Here is a 24,091-nt window from a genome sequence, read left to right on the forward strand (position 1 = left end):
GTATATACTGTTTAAACAGAACAGGAACAGTAAAGGTGGGAAAAAGCATTTGTAAATGGGCTCTATCTCCTGGATATGAATGTACTGATCCTGAATGTGGACCTAGAAACTGTACAGCAAGTAAAGGGAAATGGAATGCTACGCATGTCCAGCTGAAAAACGGGACTTGGCTGAAATGCTCATATAAGACGTTTTTTGGACCTGGATGTGAAGCCATGGCAAGAGCACAATCAAAGGGACAATTTGACGTTCAAATCCTGAGTTGTCAGCATGATAACACCACTAGGGAGCAGCATGTGGTAAAGAGTCTACCGCTGGAGGTGGCAAAATGAGAATGGGACACAAGTGTTCTTTAAACGTTTCTGGTCAGCTCGTAATATGACAAGTCGTGAAGGAGAACTTAGTCGTAATTGTGAGTGGGAATCTAGTGCGGGAGCTTGGAGGTGTATATATATGAGTACTAATGGGGCAAACATTGTAACAGGACCACTTGGTAATGAAAACACTTTGTATTTTCACGCCCCAAGGAATAAAAGAGAACGGGACGGTCCTTTTCCAAATGGGACGTGGGCTCATTATTGGGTGTGTGGCAAACAGGCCTATAAAAGGCTACCAAAGGACTGGTCAGGAAGAATATGCTATGTGGGGTACATAAGACCCTTGTTCTTTTTATTGTCACAAATACAAGGAAATCACTTAGGAATAAAATTATATGATGATCTGAATAGAGAAAAACGATCTATTGATGCTTCCTTAGCCGGAGGTAGTGCTCAAAAACGGAGAGACAATGAATGGCCCCCTGAAAGAATCATACAGTATTATGGACCGGCTACCCGGAACCCGAATGAGGTAATATCTGGAGCCCGAGAACCTCTTCATAATTTGAATCGAATAATTAGGTTGCAAGCTGTCCTCGAAATAATAAGCAATCAAACAGCGACAGCTTTGGATCTTTTAGCTGACCAGTCCGCCCAGATGAGGAATGCTATTTTTCAACATAGAATGGTTTTAGACTATTTACTAGCAGAAGGGGGGGGGGGGGGAACTAAATGATTCTAATTGTTGCTTACAAATTGACGGTAATGGGAAAGTGGTTAAACAGATAACAAAAGAAATTAGAAAATTGGCCCACGTCCCAGCACAAACTTGGAAGGGTATGGATTGGGATTTATTTTCATGGCTGCCTGGTGGACCATGGGTTAGAAGGATGTTATTTTTATTTTTATGTGCTGTAATGATGTTATTATTCATACCTTGTATGATACCTTGCTTTACATTATTGATGTGCTGGATGATAAATAGTACATTTGTAATGACTTCATTAAAAAAGGAAGTCAATTATGATGCTTAAGAATTGGACCCTCTGAGAACGGACTGATGAACTCCAGTTAGGAAGGCCTGTCCAGGACAGGAACTCCAGTCCGAAAGGCCTGTTTCACGGTTGAGCGATGTTATAGGGAGGAGCGTGAGGAAGGCTTATAATTCTCGATTGTCGTGCAGTGAAAGGCGATGGTGAGTAAGAAGTACAAAGCATCTGTGGAATCGAGTCTTATCGGCGGTGTTTCTGTCGCATCTAAAACAAATAAAAATAGCGGAAGTCACTAACCTGAAGTACTCGGCTGTCTCGCTGCCCCCGTCACCTTGCGCGCTGGATCCTGCTTCTGGTGCCGTATGCAGTTTCTGTCTGCTGGTGATTTGGGGAGTTCCCTCGCAATTAGTTGCGAGTTGATGGTTTCCTACAGGTCGGTGGTATTCGTGTTTCGAAGGTGATGCCTTGGCCTCGGTCTGGAGGTGTCTGACGTCGGGCCAGCCGTAACGGGCTAATTTGGAACGTTCCTTCCCCTGAGTAGGTGGCGTTCTCGAGGACGGAGAGTTAATACGGCCTCAGCCGGATTACTCCAGGTTCTTTGAAGATGCCTTCCTGCCTCTGGCCGAGGCAGTATTTGGACGTAACCGAAGGACGGTTAGCCATTGTTTGCCGCTTGTGTGTCTTGTGCGTAGAAGGTAGAGAACTTTGCCTATTCAAAGCTCGCTTAAGAAGAATGGCTGTTTTGTCATGCGCGTTTGGGGCGCCTGATAATCTGCTTTGGTAGGGCGAGTTCAGTGGGGCATAGTGATTTGCTTAAGCTGTTGCCTTTCTCTGAAGCCGACTACGTTTTAACTGTTTACTCTTCCTCCAGTGCCTTGCGTTCCGTGATAGTTCGCCTCAGGCTCCAGTGTTTTTTCCTAGTCCTTCCTGAGAAGGTAGTTGTCCGGTTATGTGAAGCAGAAGATTCTGGCGGACCCGTGAGTACTGTGGGAGCTTTCTGTTCGCTAGGCTGGCTGTACCTGTAACTGGTTTGTAACTTCCTAGACTCTTTCCCGTCCCCTCTTTTCCTCTGGATGTTGCAGAGGGGCGCACAGTAGGCTATTTGGGGTTGTCCGATGCTGTAGTCTTTCGCCTCTAGCTTGTAATGGAGCTGAGCTTTTTGACTGAGAGCAGTGATATAAAGCGATGCTCGTCTCCAGCTACGCGCTTGCAGTGCAAAAAGCAGCGTTGTTCCGACGTGCGGTCTGATGCCCGTTTTCACGCTTTCCGGACAGCGGGGGTGGTGCCTTGACTATGCAGAAGAGGGCTTGGGGTTTGGTCAGGTCAGAGGCGAGGAAAGGGAAAGCTGGTTGAGCGGCGCTTGGGTGTTTGTTTCGCTGTTAGCTATGCAAGTCAAGTTCCAAGGCTCTGTGAGCTCACGCAAGAGAAAAGGCACCGTGAAGCTTTTATTTTCCGCCAGAGCGGCTTACGTTGCCCGAAGCTATGACGGGGGCTTTAAGCCCCGAGACAAATTCAGCTTCTGTGACTGTTTTGTAGTCTGTTACTGTCTAGAGGGTAATTCAAAGAGCAGCGGTTGAATTGTGAAGGATTAGCTAACCGTGTTCTGTGGGTGGTTCTCTGCTCGCGTTCATTCTGTGCGTCGTGGCGCAGCACGTTAGGTGACGTTATTTCCTTTTTCCAGCTTCTTGGGCGTTTCGTGGTTGTTGGCAAGAAGTGTGCTGCTAACCTGGACCTGACCAATGGATTCCGGATGGCTGTGAATGCCCACCCTCGGGCCCTTCAGACTATCGCCGCCGAATAGGTTTCATATGTTGCCCATCAGTCTAGCCCCTGTTGATGTTTGATTTATTATTTTTTTTGGACGGCTGTCTATGGAGGGTAAGAAAGAGCTTTGAGCAGCGTTTGCACAATAAAGATGGAGCATGGGGATATCACCTCTGTCTTGCGTGTCTTACCGATGGAAATAGTTCCGCAAGTTAAAACGGCGTCTCCCTGGAGCGCACGTGTGTAGAATGTTTTGGTCCGTTGACAGTGTCGTGTAGGTGGTGGTTTGCCCATTCATTTGGAACGCGAAGCTAGAAGCGCTCGGCGGTCCTGTGGGTCTCCGTCTTCCTAAGACGATCTAGGATGTGCTGTGTGTTTGAGGCCTTGCTATCTTCCCCCTGCTCCCAAATAAAAGGGCACGCTTTTATTGCGAAATAGCCGTGTTGAGGACTGGCAGATGTAGAACCAGAGAAGAATAAGGTTGGAAGAAAGCTTCCAGGCATTGTCTGTTGTCTGCCCCTGTCCCGAGGAGGAGGCAGAACAAGCTCTACCGGGTGTGATTTCTGACAGGTGCTTGTCAGCCTGTTCTTGACTACCCTAGGAGTTTTGCTACCGCTTTCTTTTCAGTCCTCGTCGTGGCTTTCGCAACTTTGAGAAGGAATTCCTCCCACAGGATGTAGAAGGCTCTGGGATTCTTGAGTCAGCTTCTGATAAGTTCGAGACTCGGCTGCCGTTCTCTTTATTTTTTTTGTATTTATTTTTAGTGTCTTTTTTTTTTTCCCTAAACGAAGTCCGTTGTTCAGTAACTAGAAGAAGGATTAGGTAAAGGCACCATAAGGCTTTTAAATGCGATCACCTCTCGTGCTTTGTTAGACCTCTGGCTTCACTCTGCTCCTTGTTTAATCGCGATTACATTCAAGGCTTACTGGAGCGTGGGAACGTTAAAATGCTATTAAATACTCTTAGTGTTTGAAACTTGCTAAATGAGATGATTTTTGTGACTCCGTTCCTCATAAAGAAACTTGATTCGTTAGCAGGAGAAATGATCTTTGTTACTGGATCTGTTTGCGGGGTTAACGATTGCAGCTGTGAATGACTAAAGTCTTTTGAGGAAGCTGAATGATAAAAACCAAACCAAGAAACAGCCCTTGGTCTACTTGAAATAATATAGGATTTGCCGTTTGTGGGGTCACGTGAAAATAGTCGTGCAAGTCAACTAGTTTGGGGGGGGAGGGGGTGGGTGAAGGTGGAGATGCTGTTGCCCTTTCAGAGAAAGCTTCTTAAGTTGGCACTTGACCAACTGTTCTATTTCCGTATTTTCCCTTGGTCTCTTTCATTGGTCTGTTTTGTTGACCTAGAAGAGCCGATGGAACTGCTCAAAGAAACGTGCTCAAGTGGACCTTGAGTAAGTATTTACATGTTCAACTGTTCCCCGGTCGGTCTAGCTAATGCTATCAGCGCTTGTATTCTTTTACAAAAGATGTTTAATTCCCGAGACAGGAGAGGAGGAAGACCACTGGTAATCTCTCTGCTTAAGAGGCACTGTTAGGCAACCGCAGAAGGCGAAGAAACTTGCCCCCGAGGCACCAATCTGACCCTTCTTTTAGCCTGTATGCTTTCAAAGAGCATATCATAGAAGCATAGATTGGGCAGGGTTGCCAACCACTAGAACAGGCTGCCCAGAGCTGCATCCAGCCTGGCCTTGAACGCCTCCAGGGATGGGGCATCCACGACCTCCCTGGGCAACCCGTTCCGGTGCCTCACCACTCTCTGAGTGAAAAACTTTCTCCTAATATCTAACCTAAATCTCCCCTGTCTTAGTTTAAAACCACTCCCCCTTGTCCTATCGCTATCAACGCGTGTATTTTTACTCCTGTTTATACAGAATCACAGAATCGTAGGGGTTGGAAGGGACCTCAAGAGATCATCGGGTCCAACCCCCCTGCCAAAGCAGGTTCCCTAGAGCAGGCTGCCCAGGTAGGCATCCAGACGGGCCTTGAACATCTCCAGAGAAGGAGACTCCACAACCTCCCTGGGCAGCCTGTTCCAGTGCTCCGTCACCCGCACCGTGAAGCTGTTCTTTCGCACGTTGGTGCGGAACTTCCTGTGGTGGCTTTACCGTGCTAGGCAGCTAAACACCACAGCCGCTCTCTCGCTCCCCCTCCTTAGATGAGGAGGGGAAGAAGTAAAGGAAAGAACAACTCACGGGTTGAGATGAGGATAATTGAATTAAAGGGAAAAAATAATAATCTTTCCTTGATAATAATAACGATTATTATTATTAACTAAACAATTTAACTAAAGGGGAAAAAAAGGGAAAGGGAAAAAAGGAAAAAACCAAAACGAATAAAGGCTACGTGGAAGTGCAGAGGAAAGAAATTACTCTCTACTTCCCACAAATGAGCGATGCTTGACCACGTCCTTGAAGCAGGGCCTCAACGCGCGTAGCCGGTGTTCGGGAGGAAGACCGACGTTTTCACAAGGAGAGCCCAGCCTTCCCCTCTTCTTCCTGTTTCCACCTTTTATTGCTGAGTGTGACATCGTACGGTATGGAATATCCCTTTGGTTGGTTGAAGTCAGCTGCCCTGGTGATGTTTGTCTTCTCGCTTTTTTGCCCACCCCCTAGGAGGGTTAGAGAGAGTCCTGATGCTGTGCCAGCGCTGCTCGGCAGTAGACGCAACACTGGTGTGATACCACTGCTGTTCTAGCTACAAGTGCAGAGCACAGCACTGTATGGGCTGCTGCAGGGAAAGTTAACATCCCAGCCAGACCCAGTACAGGCCGTTGCCCCTTGTCCTATCCCCACTAACCACTGCAAAGAGGGTGGCGAAATCCCACTGTCTCCCACGCTGAAGGTATTTGTAAACATTGATAAGATCTCCTCTCAGTCTTCTCTTCTCCAGGCTGAACAGACCCAGGTCTCTCAGTCTTTGCTCATAGGGAAGATGCTCCAGGCCCCGTATCATCTTTGTTGCCCTCCGCTGGACTCTTTCCAGGAGATCCTTGTCTTTTTTTGTACCGGGGAGCCCAGAACTGGACACAGTACTCCAGGTGAGGCCTGCCCAGGGCAGAGTAGAGGGGGAGGATCACCTCCCTTGACCTGCTGGCCACGCTCCTTTTAATGCATGCCAGGATCCCATTGGCCTTCTTGGCCACCAGGGCGCACTGCTGGCTCGTGGTCAACCTGTCGTCCACCAGGACCCGCAGGTCCTTCTCCGCAGAGCTCCTCTCCAGCAGGTCATCCCCCAGCCTGTACTGATACATGCGGTTGTTCCTTCCCAGGTGCAGGACTCTACACTTGCTCTTGTTAAACTTCATTTGGTTTCTTCCCGCCCAGCTCTCCAGCCCGCCCAGGTCTCGCTAAATGGCAGCACAGCCTTCTGGCGTGTCGGCCACTCCTCCCAGCTTTGTATCATGGGTGTACTTGCGGAGGGTGGACACTATTCCCTCATCAAGGTCGTCGATGAAGATGTTGAACAAGACCGGACCCGGCACCGACCCCTGGGGAACACCGCTAGTCACAGATCTCCAGCCGGACTCTGCGCCGCCGATCGCCACCCTCTGAGCTCGGCCAGTCAGCCAGTTCTCAACCCACCTTACCGTCCACTTGTCTATCCCACGCCTTCTCAGCTTTGCTAGCAGGGTGTCGTGGGAGACAGTGTCAAAAGCCTTGCTAAAGTCAAGGTAGATGACGTCCACTGCTCTCCCTCCATCAACCCAGCTGGTGATGCCATCATAGAAGGCTACGAGGTTGGTCGAGCACGATTTCCCCTTGGTGAATCCATGCTGACTACTCCTCATAACTTTCTTCTCTTCCAGTGGCTTGGAGATGGCATCCGGAACAAGCTGTTCCAACAGCTTTCCAGGGACAGAGGTGAGACTGACCTTTCCAAGAGCTCCACATCCTTCTTGTGCTGGGGGCCCCAGGCCTGCACGCAGTATTCCGGGTGGGGTCTCCCAAGAGCAGGGTAGAGGGGGAGAATCACCTCCCTCTCCCTGCTGGCCACCCCTTTTTTTAATGCAGCCCAGGACTTAGTTGGCCTTCCGGGCTGCAAGCGTGCGCTGCTGGCTCACGTCCAGCTTCTCGTCCGTCAGGACCCCCAAGCCCTTCTCCGCGGGGCTGCTCTGAAGTTCTTCTTCTCCCAGCCTATAGAGATACCTAGGATTGCCCCAGCCCAAGGTCAACGCCTTGCACTTATGGCATCCCTTCCCTCTATTGTATCGACTGCACCGCTCAGCTTGGTGTCATCCGCAAACTTGCGCGATTCCGTCGTCTGTGCCATTGCTAAGGATGTTGAAGAGCACCGGTCCCGAGCCCGACCCCTGAGGGACGCCACTTGTGACCGGCCTCCGTCCAGACATAGAGCCGTTGGCCACAACCCTTTGGCCGCGACCAGCCAACCAATTCTTTATCCACCCAACAGTCCATCCTTCAAATCCCTACCTCTGCAATTTAGAGAGAAGAATGTGGTGAGGGACCATATCAAAGGCTTTGCTCGGTCCAGGTAGCATATCCTATCCCAGGACTGGTTTCAGCCGTAAACAACAAACAGTTATGAAGAGAGATGTAGCTTTGTAAATGTTTTTGTTGCCTTGGGTGAATTGGTGTCTGGTCACGTTGATTGGCCCACGTGGTAGCTGGGAGATGGCCGACGGGGAGGACTGAGATGTTAAAGCTGCCTGTGGTTGCCTGCCCCCAGCCCCGTCCCCGTGGGCCATCCCGATGGCAGTAGCGCCCGCCTGGAAGCTCAAACTAAAGCAAGCGTATTCTGATGTCGTTACCCTCCAAGCCTGTCAGAGAGGCAGAAGCGCTGTGGCCTCCTCAGGCAGGAACTGCACGTGTGGGGACGGCCGCGTCCCTGCCGCCGTGTCGGGCCAGTTTGAGCTCCGCTCTCCGTGCGGCTGCAGGGCACCGCGGACCACGCTTGGGCAGCCTCGGGGGGCGCTGCCTAGTTTTCCAGAAGCTTCCTCCCCAGCTGAGCAGAAACCCAGTTGTGATGCGTCAGGGCTGAGCACAGGCTTTGTATTCCTTCCCGCCACCCCCTGCACGGGAGGTGCAGCTTTCCCCCTTGGAAACACCAGCGGTTGAAGTGGGGCTCTCAGGGAAGGTTGTGGAGCAAGTTCTGAAAAGGTAAGATTGCCGGGTTTTAAGAATTGATCCGGTAACTCTGTGCACAGACCAAGGTAAGAAATCTTAAGTATTGCCTTGGGGGTCAGGTGAGACTCTGCGTGATGTGTGATTGAGACGTACTTTTGTACGAAGCGAGTGTGGAGTCCTGATCCGTGGTTCCGTGGCTCCGCGAGGGGCGCGGCCGGAGATGGACGAAGCGTGAGATAAGGGAGAGAAAGGAAGAGTCTCGGGAAATTTGGTGTACGGTAATCCTTGCACAGGGAAGTGCTTGGAAGTACACCAGGGAATCTGGTAAATTCATAGGTGTGTGGTAGCCCTTGCAGGGGGAAGTGCTTGGCAGTACACCCCCGTTTTCCAGAATCGGAACGTTAGTGTGAGGTACCCTGCAGGAGGGAAATTTCTGTAGCAGCACACTGACAAGGGCTAGGAAAAATGGGAAATATGAGTTCCAGGGGACAGGGAGATATCCCTGGGGGAGTGCCTGTTGCCGACGGAAGGAAGACCCAGACGCTCAATATGAGTGAACAGTGAACTTCAACTTTAATGGATAGCTCAGTCATCTTTTATCTAGTTTGAACATAATCAACTCATACATATTGCAGAAACTAAGCTCAGGATTGGTTAACACTTCCCGGGCTTTTCAGTCTGGTCCTCCTTCTTTTGGCTACCTGTCCCGCCTTAGGGACTTTCCCGATGGCCCAAGGGCATCGTGTCCTTGAGCCTGATTGGCTCTCAGCCAGCTGCATACGTGCCAAGGCTCATGTGAGTTGAGTACGGTGCTTCACCAGCCCATTGTCTCCCAACTGCTCAACATTCACATGTCCTGCCTCACTTAACGATTCCTCCACAATTCCCCCGTTTTTATTTTGCAGCAACTATAATCAATATAAGTAGAAAACGAAGTTCCTCTTTGACGAAGAAAAAACCATCCACCCATGTTCCCAAAAACAGATTTAAACCAACCTTCATACCAACTATCTTGTACTACAATTTTTTGCGTATGATCCCTTAACCATTTCAAACATAATCAACTCAACGAAAGGATCAGACGCAGAAGCGAGGAATAGGCAAAATGAACTTTGTCCGGTTTGATTTGCCCAAGTGACCCACTGTCGTGGTTTAACCCGGCCGGCAGCTAAACACCACGCAGCCGTTCGCTCACCCTCCCCCCTCCCTCTCTGGGACGGGGGAGAGAAATGGAAAGTGAAGCCCGTGAGTTGAGATAAAGACAGTTTAATAAGACAGGAAAATAATAATAACAAAATAATAATAAAAATAATAACAATAATAATACAATGGTGATAATAGGAAAGTAATAATAGTATGTACAAACAAGTGATGCACAATGCAATTGCTCACCACTCGCTGACCGATGCCCAGCCTAACCCCGAGCAGTCCGGCCCCCTCCCCCCGGCTAGCCACCCCTATATATTGTTTAGCATGACGTCAGATGGTATGGAATACCCCTTTGGCTAGTTTGGGTCACCTGTCCTGGGTCTGTCCCCTCCCAGCTCTTACTGCACCCCCAGCCTGCCCGTTGGCAGGACAGAGCAAAAGGCTGAGATGTCCTTGGCTTAGTATAAGCACTGCTCTGCAACAATTAAAGCATCGGGGTGTTATCAGCACTCTTCTCATCCTAAGCCAAAACACAGCATTCCACCAGCTACTAGGAAGAAAATTAATTCTGTGCTAACTGAAACCAGGACATCTATCCACCCCTTATTCCATACCATTTATGTCATGCTCAGGTTACACTCTTTTCCATACATTCTAATTAGTCACCTATAGTAATCATGGTAGTGATAACATACAGTATAATATACTATTTAACATGGTACAATTCAGTTCATGGGCTATTCTCACCCAGTATTAAATCTCCTTGAGGTACACACCGGACCTCTCCGTTCTTTTGCATCACCCACCAAGTGTATCCAGGTCCCTGAGCGAAAACAATTCCACGAATAGGTTTGCCTTTTCCTGAGGCAGGAGTAGCCCAGACTGTTTTACCCAGCATATTTTTTACATGCACTACAGGAACTTTATCCCCATCTACAGTACGTAACAGGTTTGATTGGGCAGGTCCAGCTCGGTTGGTAGATCCCCTAGTATTGACTAACCAAGTGGCCTTTGCTAAATGCGTATCCCAGTTTTTGAACGTCCCAGCGCCCATTGCTTTCAAGGTAGTCTTTAACAGGCCATTGTATCGTTCGACTTTTCCGGAGGCTGGTGCATGATAGGGGATGTGATACACCCATTCAATACCATGTTCTTTGGCCCAAGTGTCTATAAGGTTGTTTCGGAAGTGAGTCCCATTGTCTGATTCTATTCTTTCTGGGGTGCCATGTCGCCATAGGACTTGCTTTTCAAGGCCCAGGATGGTGTTCCGGGCAGTGGCATGAGGCACAGGATATGTTTCCAGCCATCCGGTGGTTGCTTCCACCATTGTAAGTACGTGGCGCTTGCCATTGCGAGTTTGAGGGAGTGTGATGTAATCAATCTGCCAGGCCTCTCCATATTTATATTTCAGCCATCGTCCTCCATACCAAAGAGGCTTTGACCGTTTGGCTTGCTTGATTGCAGCACATGTTTCACAGTCATGAATAACCTGTGCTATAGCATCCATGGTCAAGTCCACCCCTCGATCACGAGCCCATCTGTATGTTGCGTCTCTACCTTGATGGCCTGAGGTGTCATGGGCCCATCGGGCTATAAATAATTCACCTTTATGCTGCCAATCCAAGTCCACCTGAGCTACTTCAATCTTAGCAGCCTGATCCACCTGCTGGTTGTTTTGATGTTCTTCAGTAGCCCGATTTTTGGGCACATGAGCATCTACGTGGCGTACTTTCACAGCCAGGTTCTCTACCCGAGCAGCAATATCTTGCCACAATGCAGCAGCCCAGATGGGTTTGCCCCTACGCTGCCAGTTGTTTTGCTTCCATTGCTGTAACCATCCCCACAGGGCATTTGCTACCATCCATGAATCGGTGTAGAGATAGAGAACTGGCCATTTTTCTCGTTCAGCAATGTCTAAAGCCAGCTGAATGGCTTTCACTTCTGCAAACTGACTCGATTCACCTTCTCCCTCAGCAGCTTCTGCAACTCGTCGCGTAGGACTCCATACAGCAGCCTTCCATCTCCGATGCTTCCCCACAATACGACAGGACCCATCAGTGAACAGGGCATATTTCTTTTCATTCTCTGGTAACTGGTTGTACAGTGGGGCTTCTTCAGCACGACCCACCTCCTCCTCTGATGATATCCCAAAGTATTTGCCTTCTGGCCAGTCCATGATCACTTCCAATATTCCTGGGCGACTGGGGTTTCCTATTCGAGCCCGCTGAGTAATCAATGCAACCCACTTGCTCCATGTAGCATCAGTTGCATGATGCGTAGAGGGGACCCTTCCCTTGAACATCCAGCCTAGTACCGGCAATCGGGGTGCTAGGAGGAGCTGAGCTTCAGTACCGACCACCTCCGAAGCAGATCGAACTCCTTCATATGCTGCCAATATCTCCTTTTCAGTTGGAGTATAGCGGGCCTCAGATCCTCTGTATCCCCGACTCCAAAACCCCAGGGGCCGACCTCGAGTTTCCCCAGGTTCTTTCTGCCAGAGGCTCCAGGTGGGGCCGTTCTCCCCGGCTGCAGTGTAGAGCACATTCTTTACATCTGGTCCTGTTCGAACTGGCCCAAGGGCTACTGCATGGACTATTTCCTGCTTGATTTGTTCAAAGGCTTGTCGTTGTTCAGGGCCCCATTCAAACTCATTCTTCTTACGGGTTACTTGGTAGAGCGGGTTTACAATCAGACTGTAATTTGGGATGTGCATTCTCCAAAACCCCACAACACCTAGGAAAGTCTGTGTTTCTTTTTTGTTAGTTGGTGGAGACATAGCTGTTATTTTGTTGATCACATCCATTGGGATTTGACGACGTCCATCTTGCCATTTTATTCCTAAAAACTGGATCTCTCGTGCAGGTCCTTTGACTTTATTCTGTTTTATGGCAAAACCGGCTTTCAGAAGAATTTGGACTATTTTCTTCCCTTTCTCGAAAACTTCCTCTGCTGTGTCACCCCACACAATAATGTCATCGATGTACTGCAGGTGTTCAGGAGCTTCCCCCTGCTCTAGCGCAGACTGGATCAGCCCATGGCAAATGGTAGGGCTGTGTTTCCACCCCTGGGGCAGCCTATTCCAAGTATATTGGACTCCCCTCCAAGTGAAGGCAAATTGTGGCCTGCACTCTGCTGCTAGAGGGATGGAGAAAAATGCATTAGCGATATCAATTGTGGCGTACCACTTGGCTGCCCTCGATTCAAGTTCATACTGAAGTTCCAGCATGTCCGGCACTGCAGCACTCAGTGGTGGCGTGACTTCGTTCAGGCCACGATAGTCCACTGTTAGTCTCCACTCGCCATTAGACTTTCGCACTGGCCATATGGGGCTATTGAAAGGTGAATGGGTCTTACTGATCACTCCTTGGCTCTCCAATTGACGAATTAGCTTATGGATGGGAATCAGGGAGTCTCGGTTAGTGCGATATTGCCGCCGGTGCACAGTTGTGGTAGCGATTGGCACTTGCTGTTCTTCGACCCTCAGCAACCCCACAACAGAGGGGTCCTCTGAGAGACCAGGCAAGGTAGATAATTGTTTAATGCCCTCTGTCTCTAAGGCAGCTATACCAAAAGCCCACCGGAACCCTTTTGGGTCCTTGCAATATCCTCTTCTAAGATAGTCTATGCCAAGGATACATGGAGCATCCGGGCCAGTCACAATACGGTGCTTTTCCCACTCATTCCCAGTCAGACTCACTTCAGCCTCCAATACAGTCAACTGCTGAGATCCTCCTGTCACTCCACAAATATAGATGGGCTCTGGTCCTTTATAGCTCGATGGCATTATAGTACATTGTGCACCGGTGTCTACTAAAGCCTTATACTTCTGTGCGCGTGATGTGCCAGGCCATCGAATCCACACAGTCCAATAAACTCGATTGTCCCTTTCCTCCCCCTGGCTAGAGGCAGGGCCCCCCTAATCCTGGTCAGAATCTTCTTCGTTTCTGTGTTTGAAGGATTGTCTGCTGGAAGTTGGAGCAGCAAACTTTTCGGAGAATCCTTTTTTCCTGATTGTTTTCTTTTGCAACTCACGTACCCGTGCCTCTAGGGTCGCGGTAGATTTTCCATCCCATTTTCTCATGTCCTCTCCATGGTCTCGTAAGTAAAACCACAGGGTGGCACGGGGTGAGTACCCACCATATCGTCTTCCTTGTGTGGGTGAACGCCTACCCCTGACAGCTGAGACACTGCTTTGTACAGGTGCGGAGGAGAATAATCTCTCTTCAAGTTGGTGAAACTTTTCAGAAAGTGTTTTCTCCCAGGTGTTCTCTTTTGGTCGGTGGGCACTGGTTGGTTCAGGTGGGGAGGACAATAGATTCTCTTCAAGTTGGTGAACCTTTTCAGAAAGTTTCTCCACAGCTGAGACGCAGGCCTGTAAGGAAGAGGAGAGACTTTCTTCGTACTGCCGGAGTTGTTTAGCCGCTTCATCCACTGTGGGTTCCTCATCCTCTTTCCAGGCCATTATTGCCAATGAGCTGGCATATGATGATGGTGCACTCCGTACAAACTTCCGCCACATGGGTCGTGTACACTTGACTTCATCTGGATCTTTGGATGTTTGTGTCTGGTCTGGATCCTCATAAATCACTTCCCGTACGGCTAATTCCCTCAGGTACTGGATTCCCTTCTCCATAGTGGTCCACTTGCCTGGTAGACATAAAATATCTTCCTTGAAGGGATACCTTTCCCTCACAGCTGAGAGGAGACGCCTCCAGAGGCTGGTGGGTCGTGCTCCATCTGCAATTGCTTTGTCAATGCCGGCGTCTCGAGCAAGGGATCCCAACCGTCTGGCTTCCCTGCCGTCTAATTCCACACAATTGGCTCCAGAGTCCCAGCACCGGAGCAGCCAGGTGACAAGCTGCTCACCTATACAGCGACCAAAATCTTTTCGCACATCTCGTAGCTCGCGCTCGTTTAGGCTTCGGGTAGTTACTGTTGCTCTTTCGGCATCCTCATCTTCCTCCTCCTGAATCCTTGATGGCCCAGCGTCGTCATCATCTTCGTCATCTCTATACTTAGTTTTGGCAGAAGCCTTACCTGGATTGGCAGAAGACTCTCTGCGTTCTAAACGACTTGAATTTCTATACCATATTTTCACCTTCTCTACAGGGGCAGCTTGCACTGCTACTGCTCGTTTCTCTGACACGGCCACAGGAGCTGGAGCGGCTGCAGGAGCTGGAGCAGTTGCAGGAACCGGAGCTGTAGTGGCTACAGGAGCTGGAGCTGGAGCTGCAGCAGTTGCAGGAGCTGGGACTGGAGCAGCAGTAGGAGCTGGAGCTGGAGCGGCTACAGGAGCTGGAGCTGGAGCAGTTGCAGGAGCTGGGACTGGAGCAGCAGTAGGAGCTGGAGCTGGAGCGGCTGCAGGAGCTGGAGCTGGAGCAGCTTCAGGAGCTGGGACTGGAGCAGTTGCAGGAACTGGGACTGGAGTAGCGGCCGGAGCTGAAACTGGAGCGACTGCAGGAACTGGAACTGGAGCGGCTGCAGAAGCTGGAGCTGGAGCGGCTGCAGGAGCTGGAGCTGGAGCGGCTGCAGGAGCTGGAGCTGGAGCGGCTGCAGGAGCTGGAGCTGGAGCGGCTGCAGAAGCTGGAACTGGAGCGGCTGCAGAAGCTGGAGCTGGAGCGGCTGCAGGAGCTGGAGCTGGAGCGGCTGCAGGAGCTGGAGCTGGAGCGGCTGCAGAAGCTGGAGCTGGAGCGGCTGCAGGAGCTGGAGCTGGAGCGGCTGCAGGAGCTGGAGCTGGAGCGGCTGCAGGAGCTGGAGCTGGAGCGGCTGCAGGAGCTGGAGCTGGAGCGGCTGCAGGAACTGGAACTGGAGCGGCTGCAGAAGCTGGAGCTGGAGCGGCTGCAGGAGCTGGAGCTGGAGCGGCTGCAGAAGCTGGAACTGGAGCGGCTGCAGAAGCTGGAGCTGGAGCGGCTGCAGGAGCTGGAGCTGGAGCGGCTGCAGGAGCTGGAGCTGGAGCGGCTGCAGGAGCTGGAGCTGGAGCGGCTGCAGGAGCTGGGACTGGAGCGGCTGCAGGAGCTGGGACTGGAGCGGCTGCAGGAGCTGGAGCTGGAGCGGCTGCAGGAGCTGGAGCTGGGGCGGCTGCAGGAGCTGGAGCTGGGGCGGCTGCAGGAACCGGATCTGGAGCGGCTGCAGGAACCGGATCTGGAGCGGCTGCAGGAGCTGGGACTGGAGCGGCTGCAGGAACCGGATCTGGAGCGGCTGCAGGAACCGGATCTGGAGCGGCTGCCGAGTCCACCGTAGGGGTCACAGTGGCCGTTGGATCTGTCACAGGGCTTGGAGTGGCCGCAGGGTCTGTCACTAAGTTGATAGCAGTATCAATGGCAGCTCGATAGGCATGAGCAATGGCAGCTCGATAGGCATGAGCCAGGCCCCAGCACGTTACAATGATTTGTGTTACTTTAGAACTGCCAGAATCATGACACCTTTTTTTCAAGCATTCTGCCAGTTTTTGAGGATTTTGCCATTGTTCAGGGGTGAATTTCCAACACACTGGGGGTGCCAACTGCTCTAGGTGCCTGCCCATATCCGCCCATACTCCCTGCCACCCACAACTATCCTGCCCCCGGGCAGATCTCCAGAAGAGCTTCCCAAGTAGTTGTTTAACTTTAAGCAGAACCTGAAGTGCATTCATGAGGCAGAACAACAAGACTATGGTATTCTGAGTATTCCAGAAATATTCAATATCTTGGAGAGCTATTGTGACAAGCTCAGGGGATAAGAGGGTGGTGAAGGAGGAAGGCAGAGTGACCCAGGAGGATACAGGGGTGGTGAAGGAGAAAGGGAGAGTAAGCAAGTAAGGAAAAATATCCTCCCCTTTCCCCTCCACAGCTTGACTCCCTAATGGAAAAAAACAATAGGTATAATTGCTAATAGTTTCCAAGATACAGTTTCCAAAGTACAGAGTCGACGATGTTACTGAATACAAATAACAAGTTAGAGTCATGACCACATATTTCATCGTCTCATAAGCCATTGCTACAACACACAGCACCATAATGATCTGAAACCAGGGCCCGGAGAGGATAAACAACACGACAGAGAGTAAATACGGAAAATAATGTACTATAATACTCAATTTGGAAAACAGGCGCAGCAGAGTTGAGATTAAAGCAATCAGCATCATGACAAGTGACTATTAAGCAGGTCTAATCCTTACACCAATTTTAGTTTAACACACTCTGGTCAGATCTGCCGTTATCTCAACCTTTCGGGCCCCACGTTGGGCGCCAAAAAGGCTGTCGTGGTTTAACCCGGCCGGCAGCTAAACACCACGCAGCCGTTCGCTCACCCTCCCCCCTCCCTCTCTGGGACGGGGGAGAGAAATGGAAAGTGAAGCCCGTGAGTTGAGATAAAGACAGTTTAATAAGACAGGAAAATAATAATAACAAAATAATAATAAAAATAATAACAATAATAATACAATGGTGATAATAGGAAAGTAATAATAGTATGTACAAACAAGTGATGCACAATGCAATTGCTCACCACTCGCTGACCGATGCCCAGCCTAACCCCGAGCAGTCCGGCCCCCTCCCCCCGGCTAGCCACCCCTATATATTGTTTAGCATGACGTCAGATGGTATGGAATACCCCTTTGGCTAGTTTGGGTCACCTGTCCTGGGTCTGTCCCCTCCCAGCTCTTACTGCACCCCCAGCCTGCCCGTTGGCAGGACAGAGCAAAAGGCTGAGATGTCCTTGGCTTAGTATAAGCACTGCTCTGCAACAATTAAAGCATCGGGGTGTTATCAGCACTCTTCTCATCCTAAGCCAAAACACAGCATTCCACCAGCTACTAGGAAGAAAATTAATTCTGTGCTAACTGAAACCAGGACATGAGGTCACAATGCTGAGATCCCCATGCTGAGGTCCTATTGCTGAGGTCACAATGCTGAGGTCCTATTGCTGAGGTCAGAAGGCTGAGGTCACAATGCTGAGGTCCTATTGCTGAGGTCACAATGCTGAGGTCACAATGCTGAGGTCACAATGCTGTGGTCCTATTTTTAGGTCCTATTTCTGAGGTCACAATGCTGAGGTCCTATTGCTGAGGTCCTATTGCTGAAGTTCTAATGCTGAGGTCTATTGCTGTACTCACAATGCTGAGGTCCTATGTCTGAGGTCCTATTGCTGAGGTCATAATGCTGAGGTCCTATTCCTGAGGTCACAATGCTGAGGTCCTTTTTCTGAGGTCCTATTGCTGAGGTCACAATGCTGAGGTCCTATTGCTGAGGTCACAATGCTGAGGTCCTATTGCTGTGGTCCTATTGCTGAGGTCACAATGCTGAGGTCCTATTGCTGAGGTCACAATGCTGAGGTCCTATTGCTGAGTTCCTATTGCTGAGGTTCTATTGCTGATGTCCTGTTGCTGAGGTCCTATTGCTGAGGCCCTATTGCTGAGGTCCTATGGCTGAGGTCCTATTGCTGAGGTCACAATGCTGAGGTCACAGTGCTGAGGTCCTATTGCTGAGGTTACAATGCTTAGGTCACAATGCTGAGGTCCTATTGCTGAGTTCCTATTGCTGAGGTTTTATTGCTGAGGTCCTATTGCTGAGGTCCTATTGCTGAGGCCCTATTGCTGTGGTCCTATGGCTGAGGTCCTATGGCTGAGGTCACAATGCTGAGGTCCTATTGCTGAGGTCCTATTGCTGAGGTCACAATGCTTAGGTCACAATGCTGAGGTCCTATTGCAGAGGTCCTATTTCTGAGGTCCTATTGCTGAGGTCACAATGCTGAGGTCACAATGCTGAAGTCACAATGCTGAGGTCCTATTGCTGAGGTCACAATGCTGAGGTCCTATAGCTGAGGTCTTATTGCTGAGGTCCTATAGCTGAGTTCCTATTGCTGAGGTCACAATGCTGAGGTCCTATTTCTGAGGTCCTATTGCTGAGGTCACAATGCAGATGTCCTATTTCTGAGGTCACAATGGTGAGGTCACAATGCTGAGGCCCTATTGCTGAGGTCCTGTTGCTGAGTTCACAATGCTGAGGTCCTATTGCTGAGGTCACAATTATGAGGTCCTATTGCTGAGGCCTTATTGCTGAGGTCACAATGCTGAGGTAACAATGCTGAGGTCCTATTGCTGAGGTCCAATTGCTGAGGTCACAATGCTGAGATCCCCATGCTGAGGTCCTATTGCTGAGGTCACAATGCTGAGGTCCTATTGCTGAGGTCACAAGGCTGAGGTCACAATGCTGAGGTCCTATTGCTGAGGTCATATTGCTGAGGTCACAATGCTGAGGTCACAATGCTGAGGTCCTATTTTTAGGTCCTATTTCTGAGGTCACAATGCTGAGGTCCTATTGCTGAGGTGCTATTGCTAAGATCGTATTGCTGAGGTCACAATGCTGAGGTCCTATTGCTGAGGTCCTATTGCTGAAGTTCTAATGCTGAGGTCTATTGCTGTGGTCACAATGCTGAGGTCCTATGTCTGAGGTCCTATTGCTGAGGTCAGAATGCTGAGGTCCTATTCATGAGGTCACAATGCTGAGGTCCTTTTTCTGAGGTCCTATTGCTGAGGTCACAATGATGAGGTCCTATTGCTGAGGTCCTATTGCTGAGGTCCTATTGCTGAACTCCTATTGCTGAGGTCACAATGCTGAGGTCACAATGCTGAGGCCCTATTGCTGAGGTCCTATTGCTGAGCTCACAATGCTGAGGTCCTATTGCTGAGGTCCTATTTCTTAGGTCCTATTGCTGAGGTTCTATTGCTGATGTCCTATTGCTGAGGTCACAATGCTGAGGTCCTATTGCTGAGGTCCTATTTCTTAGGTCCTATTGCTGAGGTTCTATTGCTGATGTCCTATTGCTGAGGTTTTATTGCTGAGGTCACAATGCTGAGGTCCTGTTTCTGAGGTCCTATTGCTGAGGTCCTATTGCTGAGGTCACAATGCTGAGGACCTATGGCTGAGGTCCTGTTGCTGAGGTCCTATTGCTGAGGTCCTATTGCTGAGGTCACAATGCTGAGGTCCTATTGCTGAGGTCCTATTGCTGAGTTCAATTGCTGAGGTTCTACTGCTGATGTCCTATTGCTGAGGTCCTATTGCTGAGGTCCTATTGCTGAGGTCACAATGCTGAGGTCCTATTGCTGAGGTCCTATTGCTGATGTCCTATTGCTGAGGTCACAATGCTGAGGTCCTATTGCTGAGGTCCTATTGCTGAGGTCACAATGCTGAGGTCCTATTGCTGAGGTCACAATGCTGAGGTTACAATGCTTAGGTCCTATTGCTGAGGTCCTATTGCTGAGGTCCTATTGCTGAGGTCACAATGCTCAGGACACAATGCTGAGCTCCTACTGCTGTGGTCCTATTACTGAGGTCCTAATGCTGTGGTCCTGTTGCTGAGGTCAAGATGCTGAGGTCACAATGCCGAGGTCCTATTGCTTAGGTCCTATGGCTGAGGTCCTATTACTGAGCTCCTATTGCTGAGGTCACAATCCTGAGGTCCTGTTGCTGAGGTCACAATGCTGAGGTAACAATGCTGAGGTCCTTTTGCTGAGGTCCTATTCCTGAGGTCCTATTGCTGAGGTCACAATGCTGAGATCCCCATGCTGAGGTCCTATTGCTGAGGTCCTATTGCTGAGGTCACAATGCTGAGGTCTTAGGTCTGAGGTCCTATTGTTGAGGTCCTATTCCTGAGGTCACAATGCTGAGGTCCTATTGCTTAGGTCCTATTGCTGAGGTCACAATGCTGAGGTCCTATTGATGAGGTCATATTGCTGAGGTCACAATGCTGAGGTCACAATGCTGAGGTCCTATTGCTTAGGAGCTATTGCTGGGGTCCTATTGCTGAGGTCACAATTCTGAGGTTCTATTACTTAGGTCCTATTGCTGAGGTCCTATTGCTGAGGTCCTATTTCTGAGGTCACAATGTTGAGGTCACGATGCTGAGGTCCTATTGCTGAGGTCCTATTGCTGAGGTCCTATTGCCGAGGTCACAATGCTGAGGTCCTATTGCTGAGGTCCTATTGCTGAGGTCCTATTGCTGAGGTCCTATTGCTGAGGTCACAATGCTGAGGTCCTATTTCTGAGGTCCTATTGCTGAGTTCACAATGCTGAGGTCCTATTGCTGAGGTCCTATCGCTGAGGTCCTATTGCTGAGGTCCTATAGCTGAGGTCACAATTCTGAGGTCCTATTGCTGAGGTCTTATTGCTGAGGTCCTATTGCTGAGGTCCTATTACTGAGATCCTATTGCTGAGGTCACAATGCTGAGGTCCTATTGCTTAGGTTACAATACTGAGGTAACAATGCTGAGGTCCTATTGCTGAGGTCCAATTGCTGAGGTCACAATGCTGAGATCCCCATGCTGAGGTCCTATTGCAGAGGTCCTATTGCTGAGGTCACAATGCTGAGGTCCTATTGCTGAGGTCCTATTGCTGAGGTCACAAGGCTGAGGTCACAATGCTGAGGTCCTATTGCTGAGGTCCTATTGCTTAGGTCCTATGGCTGAGGTCACAACGTTGAGGTCACAATGCTGAGGTCCTATTGCTGAGGTCCTATTGCTGAGGTCCTATTGGTGAGGTCACAATGCTGAGGTCCTATTGCTGAGGTCCTATTCCTAAGGTCACAATGCTGAGGTCACAATACTGAGGTCCTATTTTTAGGTCCTATTTCTGAGGTCACAATGCTGAGGTCCTATTGCTGAGGTGCTATTGCTAAGATCGTATTGCTGAGGTCACAATGCTGAGGTCCTATTGCTGAGGTGCTATTGCTGATGTCCTATTGCTGTGGTCACAATGCTGAGGTCCTACTTCTGAGGTCCTATTGCTGAGGTCACAATGCTGAGGTCACAATGCTGAGGTCCTATTGCTGAGGTCATATTGCTGAGGTCCTATTACTGAGGTCCTATTGCTGAGGTCCTATTGCTGAGGTCCTACTACTGAGGTCCTATTGCTGAGGTCCTATTGCTGAGGTCCTACTACTGAGGTCCTATTGCTGAGGTCCTATTGCTGAGGTCCTATTACTGAGGTCCTATTGCTGAGGTCACAATGCTGAGGTCACAATGCTGAGTTCCTATGGTTGAGGTCACAATGCTGAGGTCCTATTGCTGAGGTACTACTACTGAGGTCACAATGCTGAGGTCACAATGCTAAGGTCCTATTGCTGAGGTCCTATTTCTGAGGTCTCAATGGTGAGGTCCGATTGCTGAGGTCCTATTGCTGTGGTCCTATTACTGAGGTCCTATTACTGAGGTCCTATTGCTGAGGTCACAATGCTGAGGTCACAATGCTGAGGTCCATTTCCTGAGGTCACAATGCTGAGGTTCTATTTCTGAGGTCACAATGCTGAGGTCCTATTTCTGAGGTCCTATTGCTGAGGTCCTATTGCTGAGGTCCTATTTCTGAGGTCCTATTGCTTAGGTCCTATTGCTTAGGTCCTATTGCTGAGGTCCTGTTGCTGAGGTCACAATGCTGAGGTCAAAATTCTGAGGTCCTATGGCTGAGGTCCTATGGCTGAGGTCCTATTGCTGAGGTCCTATTGCTGAGGTCCTATTGCTGAGGTCCTATTGCTGAGTTCACAATGATGAGGTCCTATTGCTGAGGCCCTGTTGCTGAGGTCACTATTCTGAGGTCCTATTGCTGAGGTCCTATTGCTGTGGTAGTATTTCTGAGGTCCTATTGCTGAGGTCCTATTGCTGAGGTCACAATGCTGAGGTTCTATTGCTTAGGTCCTATTGCTAAGGTCCTATTGCTGAGCTTCTATTGCTGAGGTTACAATGCTGAGGTCCTATTGCTGAGGTCACAATGCTGAGGTCCTATTGCTGAGGTCACAATGATGAGGTCAGAATGCTTAGGTCCTATTGCTGAGGTCCTATTGCTGAGGTCCTATTGCTGATGTCCTATTGCTGAGGTCCTATTGCTGAGGTCAAAATGCAGAGATCACGATGCTGAGGTCCTATTGCTGAGGTCCTATTGCTGAGGTCACAAGGCTGAGGTCCTATTGCTGAGGTCCTATTGCTGAGGTCACAGTGCTGAGGTCCTACTGCTGAGGTCACAATGATGAGGTCTTATTGCTGAGGTCCTACTGCTGAGGTCACAATGATGAGGTCTTATTGCTGAGGTCCTATTGCTGAGGTCCTATTGCTGAGGTCACAATGCTGAGGTCCTATTGCTGAGGTTAAAATGCTGAGGTAACAATGCTGAGGTCCTATTGCTGAGGTCCTATTGCTGAGGTCCTATTGCTGAGGTCCTATTGCTGAGGTCCTCTTGCTGAGGTCCTATTGCTGAGGTCACAAGGCTGAGGTCCAATTGCTGAGGTCCAATTGCTGAGGTCACAGTGCTGAGGTCCTATTGCTGAGGTCCTATTGCTGAGGTCCTATTGCTGAGGGCACAATGCTGAGGTCAGAATGCTGAGGTCCTATTGCTGAGGTCCTATTGCTGAGGTCCTATTGCTGAGGTCACAATGCTGAGGTCACAATGCTGAGGTCCTATTGCTGAGGTCCTATTGCTGAGGTCCTATTGCTGAGGTCACAATGATGAGGTCTTATTGCTGAGGTCCTATTGCTGAGGTCCTATTGCTGAGGTCTTATTGCTGAGGTTACAATGCTGAGGTAACAATGCTGAGGTCCTATTGCTGAGGTCCTATTGCTGAGGTCCTATTGCTGAGGTCCTATTGCTGAGGTCACAATGTTGAGATCACAATGCTGAGGTCTTATTCCTGAGGTCCTACTGCTGAGGTCACAATACTGAGGTCCTACTGATGAAGTCACAATGCTGAGGTCCTATTGCTGAGGTCCTATTGCTGAGGTCCTATTGCTGAGGTCCTATTGCTGAGGTCACAATGCTGAGGTCCTATTGCTGAGGTCACAATGCTGAGGACACAATGCTGACGTCCTTTTGCTGAGGTCCTTTTGCTGAGTTCCTATTGTTGAGGTCACAATGCTGAGGTCCTATTGCTGAGGTCCTATTGCTGAGGTCCTATTGCTGAGGTCCTATTGGTGAGGTCCTACTGCTGAGGTCACAATGCTGAGGTCCTATTGCTGAGGTCCTATTGCTGAGGTCTCAATGGTGAGGTCCTTTTGCTGAGGTCACAATGCGTAGGTCCTATTGCTGAGGTCCTATTAGTGAGGTCCTATTGCTGTGGTCACAATCTTGAGGTCCTATTGCTGTTGTCCTGTTACTGAGGTCCGATTGCTGAGGTCACAGTTCTCTGGTCCTATTGCTGAGGTCAGAATGCTGAGGTCCTATTGCTGAGGTCCTATTGCTGATGTCCTGTTGCTGAGGTCCTATTGCTAAGGTCACAATGCTGAGATCATGATGCTGAGGTCCTGTTGCTGAGGTCCTATTGCTGAGGTCACAATGCTGAGGTCCTATTGCTGAGGTCCTATTGCTGAATTCACAATGCTGAGGTCCTATTGCTGAGGTCCTATTGCTGAGGTCCTATTGCTGAGGTCACAAGGCTGAGGTCCTATTGCTGAGGTCCTATTGCTGAGGTCACAGAGCTGAGGTCCTATTGCTGAGGTCACAATGATGAGGTCTTATTGCTGAGGTCATAATGCTGAGGTCCTATTGCTGAGGTCCTATTGCTGAATTCACAATGCTGAGGTCCTATTGCTGAGGTCCTATTGCTGAGGTCACAATGCTGAGGTCCTATTGCTGAGGTCCTATTGCTGAGGTCCTACTGCTGAGGTCACAATGATGAGGTCTTATTGCTGAGGTCCTATTGCTGAGGTCCTATTGCTGAGGTCACAATGCTGAGGTCCTATTGCTGAGGTCACAATGCTGAGGTAACAATGCTGGGGTCCTATTGCTGAGGTCCTATTGCTGAGGTCCTATTGC

General features: G+C 49.7%; 1 protein-coding gene across 1 annotated transcript in view; it reads left to right on the top strand.

Moving 5' to 3' along the window:
* The first annotated feature begins 378 nt into the window (after positions 1-378).
* Positions 379-24,091, top strand: part of LOC119714305 (uncharacterized) — a 36,436-nt gene continuing 12,723 nt past the window's right edge. The window contains exons 1-5 of the mRNA XM_072030465.1: positions 379-412; positions 1,851-1,949; positions 2,147-2,286; positions 2,991-3,083; positions 6,716-6,947. Of these exons, the coding sequence (XP_071886566.1) occupies positions 379-412; positions 1,851-1,949; positions 2,147-2,286; positions 2,991-3,083; positions 6,716-6,947 (598 nt within the window). The remainder of the gene's footprint in view (positions 413-1,850; positions 1,950-2,146; positions 2,287-2,990; positions 3,084-6,715; positions 6,948-24,091) is intronic.

This window comes from Anas platyrhynchos, chromosome W (assembly GCF_047663525.1).
Source record: "Anas platyrhynchos isolate ZD024472 breed Pekin duck chromosome W, IASCAAS_PekinDuck_T2T, whole genome shotgun sequence".
Taxonomy (NCBI): domain Eukaryota; kingdom Metazoa; phylum Chordata; class Aves; order Anseriformes; family Anatidae; genus Anas; species Anas platyrhynchos.